The following is a 12,809-nucleotide window of genomic DNA, read 5'->3' on the forward strand; positions in this document are numbered from 1 at the left end:
TCAAGCCAGGAGAACCTTGTTCCATTCCCTTTTCCCTGGGGTTTTAGGGGCCTGCCCTTTTCTGAACACTTGAAAAGTAAAATGAAGGGCAAGGAATGAGAAAAGAAATAATTTCAATCTTGCTTTCCTAGGTCTTTTAGGGATTATCTCTACTGAGTCATAGCCCTAATCTTTGTCATGAGACTATCCCATTTCCTGGAAATCTTGGGTTTTGCAGCTGGTGACCTTGAAATTCTTTTAATGAGAGAAGCATAGATTCTAATCCAAAGTGATCATTATTTGGATCATAGATATACTCTCCACGTGGAGAAGTTTTTAGTTTGTAGACAACAGCCAGAGACTAACATACTGAACCGAGCTTCAGGCTGGCACCTAGTTTTCCTGGGAAGAAGAAAGTCAGTCTGCAAAATAACAGAGGAAGAGATAGTTGGGGCAGCTGAGTGTGTAGAAAACAGGAGTGGAAATTTCCACTGGGACTTTCCTGGATCACTTGGTGTACAGTGTGTCAGATAAATCTCTGTTTTTCTTCCTTAAACTCATCAAGATATTCTATGTTGATCACTGCTGCTTGTAGGTGAATCTAGTTTTGGAGGTTGCAGAGCTCCAAGGTGGGGAGGACACCTTTTTGATTTTGTGTCTTCATGTTCTCTCCTTGTCATAGACATTGACTACAGTCAGGATGTGGGGTTTGACACACTTCACTCGATCCTCCCCTTTGCAGAGAGGAGATTTTGGAAGCTATTTATGTTATCGAGAAAAGATTATGTGGCCCAAATGTATTATTTATAAGTTATGAGGTAAATTGGAAGCTGCAAATATTCTAGTCAGAAGTGAAGCATTTACCCCATGTTAATTGTGGGTAACGTGTTCAGGAATCTCTTCATTTAATTCGTCTTCATGGTATTATGTAAAGATGCTGAACTGGGGTCAGAAGCCTTGGATTCTAGCTGTGGCTCCACCTCTAACTTGCTCTGGAACCTTGGGCAAGTCACTACACATCTCCATGCCTCTATCTCTTTATCGTACAAATGAGAGGCTGAGGAAAAACATCCAGTTGGCATTTTGTAGGTCACTAGGCATCATATAAAGCACTTCACACATATAACCTGGTTCATTCCGTTAGGGAACTGCTGGTCATTAGACAAGAGCCCATGCTTGGGCCCTGGAAGGGGTCCCCCTTCCTGCAACAATTCCATAGTGATTTTTGGTTGCCTACAACGTAGTGAGGCCTGTCTGCGAGCAACAATAGATTGAAAGGGGGAAAGTGGGGTGTGACCTTTATAACTTGGGGCAGGAAGGATGAAGTCTGAGATGTGCAGAGGGAGGGATGGAAACTGGAAGAGGGGGCTCCAGAGTTAGAATCCTACATCACAAGATCCTAACATTCTCCCCATCAGACTAAGTACGGAAAACAGAGGTCACACTGTGTGTATGTACACATATACATGTCCAAAAATGTATTCACATTTGTTATATAGTGTGGTCTGCTTTTCAGTTACTATTAGTCATTGAAATAGTACCAATATTTGCACTTACAGTAAAGCATATACACATGAGACTTCATTTACCAGTAAATTTGTTGTTGGGATGTCTTGTTGCCTGCTTTGTACCAGTATTCACGAGTAAGGATATATGAGTATATTTCCTTTTAGCCATTCAATTTCATACTTATTTTCCCCCAAATTAGTAGACAATTAATGTATATTTAGAACTTATGATTTCCTACAGGATGCCTGTACAGTGTATACTATGTTTCATAAAAGAACAAGTTTTTTCTATAAAATAACATTAAGTCTGTCTTTGATGAGAAGACCTATAGATTTTTTATTTTTTAAAAATGTTCTTGTATGGGACTTCCCTGGTGGTCCAGTGGTTAAGACTTCACCTTCCAATGCAGGGGGTGAGGGTTTGATCCCTGGTTGGGGAGCTAAGATCCCACATGCCTCATGGCCAAAAAACCAAAACATAAAAAAAAAAGAAGCAATATTGTAACAAATTCAATAAAGATGCTAAAAATGGTCCACATCAAAAAAATCTTAAAAAAAAATGTTCTTGTAAAACTGGGATGTGCTTACAAATATGCTATGATTGAATAAGAATGCATTGACTATACCTCAGTGCCTTCCAAAATATGCTGAATTGAACTTCCATTTGGATTTACAGGGAGGAAAGCCCATCCCTACAGGGGTCATATTCCAATATTTTGTACCTTATGGAAGTCCTAATTTTGACATTAATATCCTTACACTTCACACTGCAACAATGGAGGCCCATCTCTTTTCTTTCATTCAAGCAAAAGTATCCAGTTATAACCTGCATTCATGTTAGAGGCTTTTAATCTGCATGTGGTGACTCTGTGTCTTACTGTCACACTGACCACCTGGATGAATTAAAAAATTCCCACCTCACAAAGATGTGTACCACTAAACATCAGTCCACAGACCTAACGGAAAATTCCTCTCCAATTGTCTGGCTCCTGCTGGTCCTTGCTTTGCTGTTCCTCTTACTATGGGTTGCAGAGTTCTGAAGTCGCTCAGGGTGTGGCCCTCAGGTTCCATCTTGTACTCTTCTTAGTATGAGTAAGTAATGTCGGTAGTATGGGCCTAATGTTACCTAGGTCAGCTGTACTTTGTGTCTCCTCCCCCAAATCTTCATTAGCCCATGTTTAAATGATTGCTGCTGGTCTCTGCCTTCAGCTCAGCTCAACCAAGTGAAAAAGCTTCCAGGACTCCTGGTGGGCAGGGGGTTAGACTGCTCAGAAGACCCCCAACTCTCTTCCTCTTAGGGAGAAAGACCCCTAGTCTCTTGTCTTTCTTTCTGTTGAATCTGTTTTCTTTTCTGAAACTATCATGAAAACAGTGCAAAAAATTTCTCCTAAAAATAAATAATATTTATAGGGTATATTATTTTAATTTTGAAATTGATTTGATTCTTCAGTCTTCAGTGGAAAACTGAAAACGCAAACTATCAGAGGTGATGCACATGGATTATCTGCTGATGTTCTCAGTGTGTTCAGAGTTGCTTTCCGATGGAGACAGAATTTTTTTGTTTGTTTGTTTGTTTTTGTGTGTGTGTGTGTGTGGTATGCGGGCCTCTCACTGCCGTGGCCTCTCCTGTTGTGGAGCACAGGCTCCGAACGCGCAGGCTCAGCGTCCATGGCTCACGGGCCCAGCCGCTCCGCAGCATGTGGGATCTTCCCAGACCAGGGCACTAACCCGTGTCCCCTGCATTGGCAGGCGGACTCTCAACCACTGCGCCACCAGGGAAGCCCGGAGACAGAACTTTTAAGGTTGGACAGAAAAAGAACAATCATTGGTGGAATTAAAATAAAAGTTTCTATATTTGTCCTGGGAAAATAATAACAACAGAACCTGAATCCAGCCCAGAGCCTGCAGTAGATTCTATAACTGTTGTTCTGGTCTCCTCTGGGAAGCTTTCTCATTCTCCATCTTCTGGGTGTATCTCTAGGACATGAGGTTGGTGGGGGGGGGCATATGTAGTCACTTAAAACTGACTAGTCACTTAAAAGTAGTCACTTAAAACTGACTAGTGTGCCCTTGGTGTTGATAATGTGAACCTTGGGGAAAGATATGATCCCTTTCCTCTGGAGTTTCTAAGCTTAGGTTATCAAGGGTCCTAACACATGGAGAATTCTGGCCTGCCTACAACAGGAGAGAATGAGACCAGTCAACATTCAAGGAGAACCAGAAGAAAGAGAGGCAGAGAGAGACCTGCTGGCACAGAGTTCCCAGTCCCAGAGTCCTAGTTCCTAAAGCCCCTCCTTCATTTTGTGATTTATCTCCAGATCCTTCCCAGTTTTGTAAGCCACCAAGTTCTCTCTTTGCTTAAGGTAGTTTGCAATGGGTTTCTGTCACTTGCAACCCAAAGAGTGCTGACTATTGCAGTGCTCATTACACAGTAGGGGACCAATGCTTCTGTGAAAAATGGCTGAGAATAGTGGAAGGGGAAAGTGATAGTTTTATCAAGTCATGATTAACAAGGAGGTTGGAATTATGCTAAATTCCTCAGATTAGTGTGCAGTTTTGAAAAAAGAGGAGGCAGCTACACATATGTCCCTGGGAATGCCATGTTGACTACTAATCACTGTGCCTTTAACACTTCATGACATTTCTGTCTCCCTCCACTAGGCATAAAGTCTCTCTAAGGCCAAGTTTGAATGTTGCTACCTCTGAGTTTCCAGAATTTAGCACAACTAAGAATATAGTAGACTCAGTTGAGGATGGAAATAATTAAAAAGAAAAGAAGAAAGGCAGGAGGATGGAAGGCAGGAGGGAGGAAGGAAGGAAGGAAGGAAGGAAGGAATGTAGGAAGGAAGGATGGAGCTTGTTGGAGCAGCTTTCAGCAACCCTAAACTTACTTTGCTATTATGCTTAGGCAAACTGCATAATATTGTTTATGTTTTACCTGCAATGTCTCATTTGGAATTTTTGTTTTTTAGTTTTGGGTTTGTTACTTCTTATGAGGTATTAAATTGCAATCTTTCTCATTTGAGGTTTAACTTTGTTCTCTGCACAATATCTAATCTCTTTTTGCATTTCTCTATCTTTAATGGTTTCTAAAAAAGAACCTCAATTTAGGAGCTCCAGAATATTTCACTTTTAAAAACTACTTCTTTTCCCTCTGTAATTAAGGAAAATGTTCAAAGAAGGAGGGCTGAATACCAACTCCCTTCTAAATAAAGCTCCTAATTTATCTAATAGGAGGACATACACTCCCTCATTTGAATTGTCAGTCTAATCAAAGAAGAGCCAGGCTTGACTCCCATCCAGGATGGGTTTGGTCAGTCCTGCTGGGTTAGCATCAGACCTGAGAGCTCTGAAGTGTACATTCATCAAGCTCCATTAATGGCTCAAGGAATTGCCAATTCCTGATCTAGCGCACTGACTTGGTTTTCCATCATTTGGTTGCCAGGATGAAGCCAGGCCCTAAGAGGGCTACTGTTTTATAGGAGAGACAGCTGAGTTAAGGAGAGGAGTAGAAAACAAGGAATTTCTTCGAGATCCATTCAGCTCAACTAAGTCTTTTAAATGATATCCAATTCACACTTTTACTGAGGCATTCCTACATGCCAGGCTTCCTGCCAAGTGCAAGGGTTAGAAGAGGAATAAAACAGTATTTGCTCTTCTTACTCTCAGGGTAGTGGAGGAAGGAGAGAGAAGATAGATTAACGATCTATGAATAAAACAGTCACTGCCTGTTTATCTATTTCTCTGCTCCTGCATTGTGTCAAAACTCCCAGATATAAGGTATGTTTGGACATTAGACTGAAAATATAGGCCATGTGCATTTAACACTGCTTCTTAAAGGCAAGCCTATTACATGGAACACAGGGGAGAAAAAATGGATTTTGGCAGCAGACAGACCTGAATAAATGTAAGAAAAGGTAAAAGTTAGTAAATCAATAGAACTGTAAAAAATTAACTCTGAAAGAAATGCATTGTTTTTTGAATTACTAGAAAGTTCCATAAACACATTAAACAAAAAAAAGACTGAGGTATACAAATCAACAGTGAAATTAATAGGCAGCCTGTTATGTAGAAACAAAGAGGTAGGAATAACAAAGAGGTAGGAAACAAAGAGGGAGGAGAAACAAAGAGGTTATTCCTACCTCTTTATAACCTCTAATATAACCTTTGCTTCTTTCTTAGGCACGCTGGCAGAGTCTCTATGCTTTGCTATGTTTGAAGCCTAGCTTTCTATGAAATGACCTTGGAAGACTTCAGCCCCTTTAGATTTCTCCCTTCTCTATCTTTTGCTCTGTGATGCAGGATGACCAGCCTCTCGTAGAGGAACTATTATCTTCCTCTACTTTCCTGTTTCTGCTCACAAGATAGGAAGGTCTCCCCTCCCAAAAGTATTGGGAGGAAACTCTCTGTGCTCTCCCCACTCGTGCATCCCCACTGGCTCCTTCCCAAAAGAGAAGGAAGACTGTTTGATTAGAGAGTCAACTGGAGCCCAAGATCCATTGGTCCAAATTCTTTGCTGGGCAGAGTAACCGGTGGCCTCTAGCTGTCCCTTCTCAACTCTCTCCCGAGAGCCTGCTCACTGGCCCTGTGGGTTCTCCATGGCAGTCCACGTGGTGAACTCATTGGGGCCCTTCTCTAGATGGGGGGACAGAACTCTTGGGAGATGGAGCCAGAAGCCCAATTGGTCTTGTGTCCAAGCAGCATTCTGCTGTCCAGCTTTATCCTTAGTTGCAACTGAAATCTGCATCCCTCTCTGATTCCTGTGCACTTCCCAATTAGCTCAGAACTTCTAAAGGAGACATATAAGATTAATCTTAATTGGCTCCCTCAAGATCCTACTCTCCATAGTAATTACTCTTCTATTTTCTAATTTTAACCCATAATGTTTTGCTTCATTATATCAGTGTTTCTTGCTGAAATGGTTGGATGGATGAAGAGATAAGGTGATGGATTATTACGCATGCATAAGACAGTATTGTCTGGATCACTAATTATATCACGTATCTTTGTCATATAAGCAAATAGATGATAAATCCCACATGGACTAGGACTTCGGTTTGTGTTTGTTTTGTAAACCTACTCCCAGGGTCACATTTCTGCACAAAGTAGTCACTCATTACTATTTGTCTGTAATAGCAATATTTTATAGGAATTCATTTAAAAAAAAGTGCAAACAGATACATCACCTCAATACTCACAAAAATCGTATGAGGTAGAGATGATGAAGATTTTTCAATTAAGGAAACAGCTCCAGAGTGGTCAAGGGAGCTTCCCGAAGCACAACCCAGTAGGACACCCAACTGCTCAGATTCTCTGACTTGGGCCTGTGTCTTCCCTGTTCAACACGCCTCTCTATAACTATATAGAATGATCTTATATTCCCTTATTCTCTTTCACACTAGCAGTGTTGAAATAATTACACGAGTTTCTGAAGGAGGTGAACCTTGCTGGACATTTCAGGAAAGCAAGAGCAATGTTATTAAATTTGAAAGCAGGCAACTGTCTATTCAACACCAGCCAGCCCTCACTGAGCTCTGTTTGAAGCACTTTTATGTATTATCTTAACCGTCTGCACAGCTATCCTAGGAGGCAGATGCTATTATTACTCCCATTTTATAGATGGAGAAATCGCAGCACAGAGAGGGGGAGAGCCAAGTTCGCCCAGTGAGTGACAGGGCCAGGACTCAAATCAGGCAGCGTGGTACCAGAGCTGAGGAACATACCATAAAAAGGATTTGCAAGGATAGAAAATCTCCAGTTATATAATAAAGAGAAAATGAGGGGGAAATAATCCTGCAGTATACGTGAGATGACAGAGAGAAAAGAAAAAAAATCAGGGCAGCTAACCTGGATATGTGAATAAAGACCCTGACCTAGCCATTCCTACCTGGGAAACTCATTCCTTGTTTAAGAAGGGATTTGGTGAGGGCAGGAGACTCACTCTTATATAATATGCCTGCTGTTTGCTTTGCATGTGTAAGATAGTGAATTATAAAGAAAAAGTCAAAATAGAATGTTGCAAATTCATCATTCCAAGCTATTCAAAAAGCAAAGCACGTTCAAGCAAATTTATGTATTAAAAATGGGGAGGGAGGTTTACCTTTTTATACAGTGTTTTGAGTTCTGCCTTAATGTCTTGCTCCTGTGTCAGCATGGGTGGTCTTGAAGGAAATGGCTTGATGGGGTTTGGCAGCGCTAAGATTCTTCCATCATCTCCAAACCATCTCCTCCCCTGGGGATCAAGCAGAGGGACAGAAAATGGTTTACAAAATAAACAGCGTTTGCAGGGAAATTCTCTGTCAACATACATATTTCATGCACCCTCCCCCTGCCCAGTAAATATTTTAAAGTCTCTGTTTCCATTAGAAATTGAGTTTTCACTAATGCCCCAGAATTAATTTAAGATATAGTTTTCAACCTTCTCTCCTCAAAAACAGTTTAAGAAAAAAATTAAAGGATTGTTTAAGAAAAATGTATTTTCTATTTGTCAAAAATTTAAGAAAGGCAACCAAGGAGAAAAACAACTGAGAACATTCTATCTTTGGACAATTAAAAATTTCTGTGAATTGGGAAAAGGTTGCCAATATCAGATTTAACAGGAGGAGCCTGACTCCAGCTTGCAGAAGATGGGATTTGAGCAGAGGAGAGGGTGTGATCTTTGAGGGCCACTGAACATATTGAGGACAAATTAAAAAAAAAAAAAAAAAAGAATGAACCACTGTGCAGACGCTCTCAGGAGGGAATGAGTACCACGCTGCAGTGATGGCCCACAGGATAAAGAGCATCCATGAATCCCTCCTGAGCTACAATGAGGCAGCAAGGCTGAGAGCTTACGGGCTCCTGAATCAGCAACCTGTTCTCCATGATGTTCTGGTTGGTTCTCGGCACCTCCAGTCTTGCCCCGATGTAAAGGCCTTCGTCTTCCGGGTACCTGGGCTGCACATTCTCAGGAAGCTTTTTATACGTAGGCACTAGACAGTTCATAAATAAGTACGAGCCTCATTAGTGCCAACCTGAATGTTTCAAACCGCAATCTGGTGAATGAAAACCACCACTGGAGATTTTATTTATGTTCTTGGAAACTGCAAATGCTCCAAACTGATTTCTAGAAGCAGGACCAAGGGAAAGATGAATGTGTTTACCCGCAGTATCATGCTGGAGAATCATGAAATAATTCTACACCTAACTCGCCCGCGTGGCCTCACACACTGCGAGGACTGTGGTACCCAAATCAGAGAAGCTGCTCCTGGGCTCGTCAGTGGAGTGACTTTGGACCAGATGCTTCTTTGAACTCTTTCCTTCCATACAAACGTGATTGTAATATCTATTTCTTGGGGGTCTTGGGAGAATTAAATGAAGTAAAGTATGAGGAAGTGCTTTGTAAATTTAAAAGTTCACTTGAGTCAACGTGACTTCATTTACTCCCTCACTCTTTGATCTGCTCATAGATCAGATCTTTGCTGACAGCTTCCCTGTGCCCCGTGCTCAGGAGGCTCTGTGGGGTCAGTGGGAGCAACAGGCAGCAAGAGCCAACAAAGCACGGAACAAGATGATTTCAGAGAATGATGAAGAAAAGAACACCTGTGATCATAATGCAGGGCGGGAAGGGGATAGGCTTGAGATGGAGCGGTGAAAAAAGGCTTTTCCATTTGCACTGACGCCTGAAGATTGAGAAGGAAAGAGCTGGTGATGGGATGGGCAAGTGTGTCTGTCCAAGGAAACAGCCTTTGCTGGGTGGGAAACAGAAACACCCAGAATGCAGTGGTGCCGAGGGCAGGAGCAGTGCCTGGAGATAATGTCAGCAGAGGGCAGGAGGGAGAGCTGGGAGAGGCCTGCACATCTCAGAGGAGCTTGGGTTCTGGTCAAGGGGGTGGGATCACTGAAGACCTTGTGCCAGGGAGTGACTGAGTAGATCCACAATTCCAAAAAGACATCTGGGCCTGCTTTTTCAGCAGAGTGGGCTAGAGTAGAAACTGGCAGATGCTGACATAAAGGTCAGGATGTAATTTGGCAATGAACAATGAAAGGTGGAGACTTGTTTTTGTTTGATAATTATCTCACTCTAAAACACCCCAAATCCCTGAATCTGCTAATTTTCCAGCATGTGGCCATTTGGACACTCTGCATCCCAAACCCGTCCACAAAGAACAACTAATACCAGTATTCCTAGGAAAACCTATCTCTGGGTCCTTAGAAAATGTGGAGCAAACTATTGTTTTATCTTTTTTTCTGTCCCCCACCTCATCTATCCACAAGTCTAAACATCAGTCCACCACTAGTCCAATGGTCTTCAAAACTTTTCATCGAAACATTTTTGGGCACTTGCTCATTATATGTATGTTTATTTATTATGTATGCACTATGGCACAAACAAAATTAAATTAGGAAAGGATGAGATTAAAAATAAATGTAAGGGCTTCCCTGGTGGCACAGTGGTTAAGGGTCTGCCTGCCGATGCAGGGGACACGGGTTTGTGCCCCGGTCCGGGAGGATCCCGCATGCCGCGGAGCGGCTGGGCCTGTGAGCTGTGGCCGCTGAGCCTGCGCATCCGGAGCCTGTGCTCTGCAACAGGAGAGGCCACAACAGTGAGAGGCCTGAGTACCGCAAAAAATAAATAAATAAATAAATAAATAAATGTAAGTAGAAGTCTTGATGTTTTCTTCCTGTACTCCTGGGATGAACTCGCTCTGCTTTGGAGACCATTCTCTAAACAGTAACAAGAAAACAGCAACAGTAATAGAAGTTCTTATTTTTGATCCCCTGCTAAGTGCTAGTCGCAACATAGGCACTTCACTCATATTATTTCCTCCATGCTCAAAATAAAAATAAATGCCCAGAGTCACCTTACAGGATAGTTTCATTGTCTCCTGTCTTCAGGTGAGGCACCTGAGAATAGAGGAACATGCTCAAGGTCATACCTCAGGAAGGAAGAGCTGGGTCTGTGTGCTTGGTCGTGGGGTCACCTCCACGGAATGGAGGCCCTGATTCCCTGCTCAGAGCAAGCGCAGTGCAACCAGGATTCCCTAAGCCTCCTCCACTGCCTCTACCGACTCCCAGTTTCTGGCCCAGTCGGCCCGGTCTGAGACAGCCCCTGGGGTCTAACCTCCATCCCCAACTCAGGTGGGATCCAGGGAGAGGCCTAACAGTGAGTCCTCTGAGCAAAAACCCAAGTGACAAAGCTCCTCCTTGGCTGAGGCTGCTGCAATGCCTCTCTCCCCGAAGAAGCATCAGGATGCATGTGCACGTGGGTGGCCTCTGGAGCAGGTCACCTAGATCGGAAACCTGCCTTGCTTTACTAGCTTCATGGTCTTGGGCCAGATCCCTAACTCCTCTGAGCTTCTACTTCTTCATCTGTAAAATGGGCATGACAAAAAGTCACTTCTCCAGCCCTGGTGGGTGGGTGAGGCACGTTCGTTGATACACATCAAGCATTTGGAAAAGTACCAGGTGGAATCAATGCACAGAATGAATTCACTATTATTATTACTATTATTATTATTGCAAAGTTAAAACCCTTGGTTACTTTTGCCAGCTACCTACTTGAAAAAGAAACTTGGGATGTCCAACAAATTATGATACTTTGAACATAGTTGATTCAAAATGACCTCTCAAAAAGAAACAATAATTTGCTTTTGGCTCAGTATTTAATTGGAACTTAAATAGGACAGGACAAATGAAAAGAAATCCAACTCCCAAGTAAGATAAGCTCAGGCCTCCTTCCCAGCCTGAGGGGTGCGCTCCTGCAGGACTCACTGGAACTGGGGGGATCCCTCAGGAACTCTCAGGAGGAAAGGAAATTCCAGGGGAAAAAAAGAGCAAAGAGAGACCCAGGAAAGAGAGGAAGAAAGGAGATGTACGTGGGAATCAGTCAGATGGTCCCGGCTTCAGTAGCCTGGCCATTTCCCCATGAAGGAGGAAGCTTGGCCAGCCGGCTTCCTGGCACACAGCTCTTCAAACCCCTGGAATCTCTGGAGTGGTAATTGTCTCCTGTATGCAAATGAGATGACAGGTGGCTGGGGCTCCTGTCAGGATGGGTGCTGGTGGCCAGGGAAACCAAGCATGTGAGCAGAGGGCTGGGGCTTTCAGCATCTGCCTCCCTCTATCCTTACCTCCGGGACAGGAGAGGGTCTAGAGAGAGAATCCATCACCAGTGGCCATGATGTAATCAATCATGCCTACATAATTGAAGCCTCCGTAACAATCCTCACTGAAGGGGTTTAGAGAGCCTCCTGGTTGGTGAATGCATGGAGGTGCTGGGAGGTTGTGTGCCTGGAGAGGGCATGGAAGCTTTCCCTCATACCTCGCCCTATGCATCTCTTCATCTGCATCCTCTATCATTTTCTTTAGTGTATAATAGACCAGTAAATATAAGTAAATGTTTCCTTGAGTTCTACGTGCTGTTGTAGCAAATTATTCAACCTGAAGATGGTGGCATGGAACCATCTCATTGTAGTAGAGTCAAATAGAGCTGTGGGTAACCTGGTGACCCAATACCTAGGGTTGGCATGGGAGGTAGGGGGAAGTCTTGTGGGACTGAGCCCTAAATCTGTGGGTTCTGTGCTAACCCCAGGTAGATGCTGTCAGAATTCAATTGTAGGACACCTAGCTGGTGTTGGACAATTGGTTGCTGTGGGAAGAAACCCACACATCTGGTCACTGAATTGTTCTAGAAGTGTTGAGTGTAAGTAGAGGACACAACTGAGTTTTTCCTTTTCATAGCCTGAATCTCAGAGTCTCACACACTCTCAGCCCCAGAACTGGTCATGGATTTGGTGGAGGGGTTCCCATAGCATCCTCGTATTTCTTTTGCTAGTCTATTGATAAGTGTTGTTGAATGGATATTTTCCCATGTTCTATATTTTTTTGTCTGAACATATTTCTTGATTATGAAATCAGATTAGAAATTGGGATCAGTTGTGGAAATCAGGCATCCTTATACAGCAGCCACATTTCATGTGAAGGAAAACGAAGATGCCTAAGTTGAGCAGGGCGATAAAGAGAGCAAGTACCTGTCAACGTGCTGGGTATGAACAGGAGTTCTTTTTCCATCTGCAGACGAATGTGGACACTTTCATAATCCGCAGGTCTGACTGCCACAAAATCTTCAGCCGCGTGATCTAAGCCTAGTAGGAGGTGCTCAGCATCCCCGCCATCGAGCAGCTCTTCCTCATCCTGCATATCATTAAAAAACAGCAAGAGGGATTCCCTGGTGGCGCAGCGGTTGAGAGTCCGCCTGCCGATGCAGGGGACACGGGTTCGCGTCCCAGTCCGGGAAGATCCCATGTGCCACAGAGCGGCTGGGCCCATGAGTCATGGCCGCTG

The 12,809-nt window shown here is 43.3% G+C and overlaps 1 protein-coding gene across 3 annotated transcripts in view; it reads right to left on the reverse strand.

The window, feature by feature from the left end:
• The window catches only part of CC2D2A (coiled-coil and C2 domain containing 2A), a 144,186-nt gene that overhangs the window by 82,857 nt on the left and 48,520 nt on the right, over positions 1 to 12,809 (reverse strand). For all 3 annotated transcript variants that reach the window (XM_060103976.1, XM_060103986.1, XM_060103992.1), the window contains 3 exons: positions 12,497 to 12,659; positions 8,322 to 8,458; positions 7,588 to 7,719 (listed from right to left, as the gene is read on the reverse strand). In XM_060103976.1, the coding sequence (XP_059959959.1) occupies positions 7,588 to 7,719; positions 8,322 to 8,458; positions 12,497 to 12,659 (432 nt within the window). The remainder of the gene's footprint in view (positions 1 to 7,587; positions 7,720 to 8,321; positions 8,459 to 12,496; positions 12,660 to 12,809) is intronic.

The sequence above is a fragment of the Mesoplodon densirostris genome, chromosome 1 (assembly GCF_025265405.1).
Source record: "Mesoplodon densirostris isolate mMesDen1 chromosome 1, mMesDen1 primary haplotype, whole genome shotgun sequence".
NCBI lineage: Eukaryota > Metazoa > Chordata > Mammalia > Artiodactyla > Ziphiidae > Mesoplodon > Mesoplodon densirostris.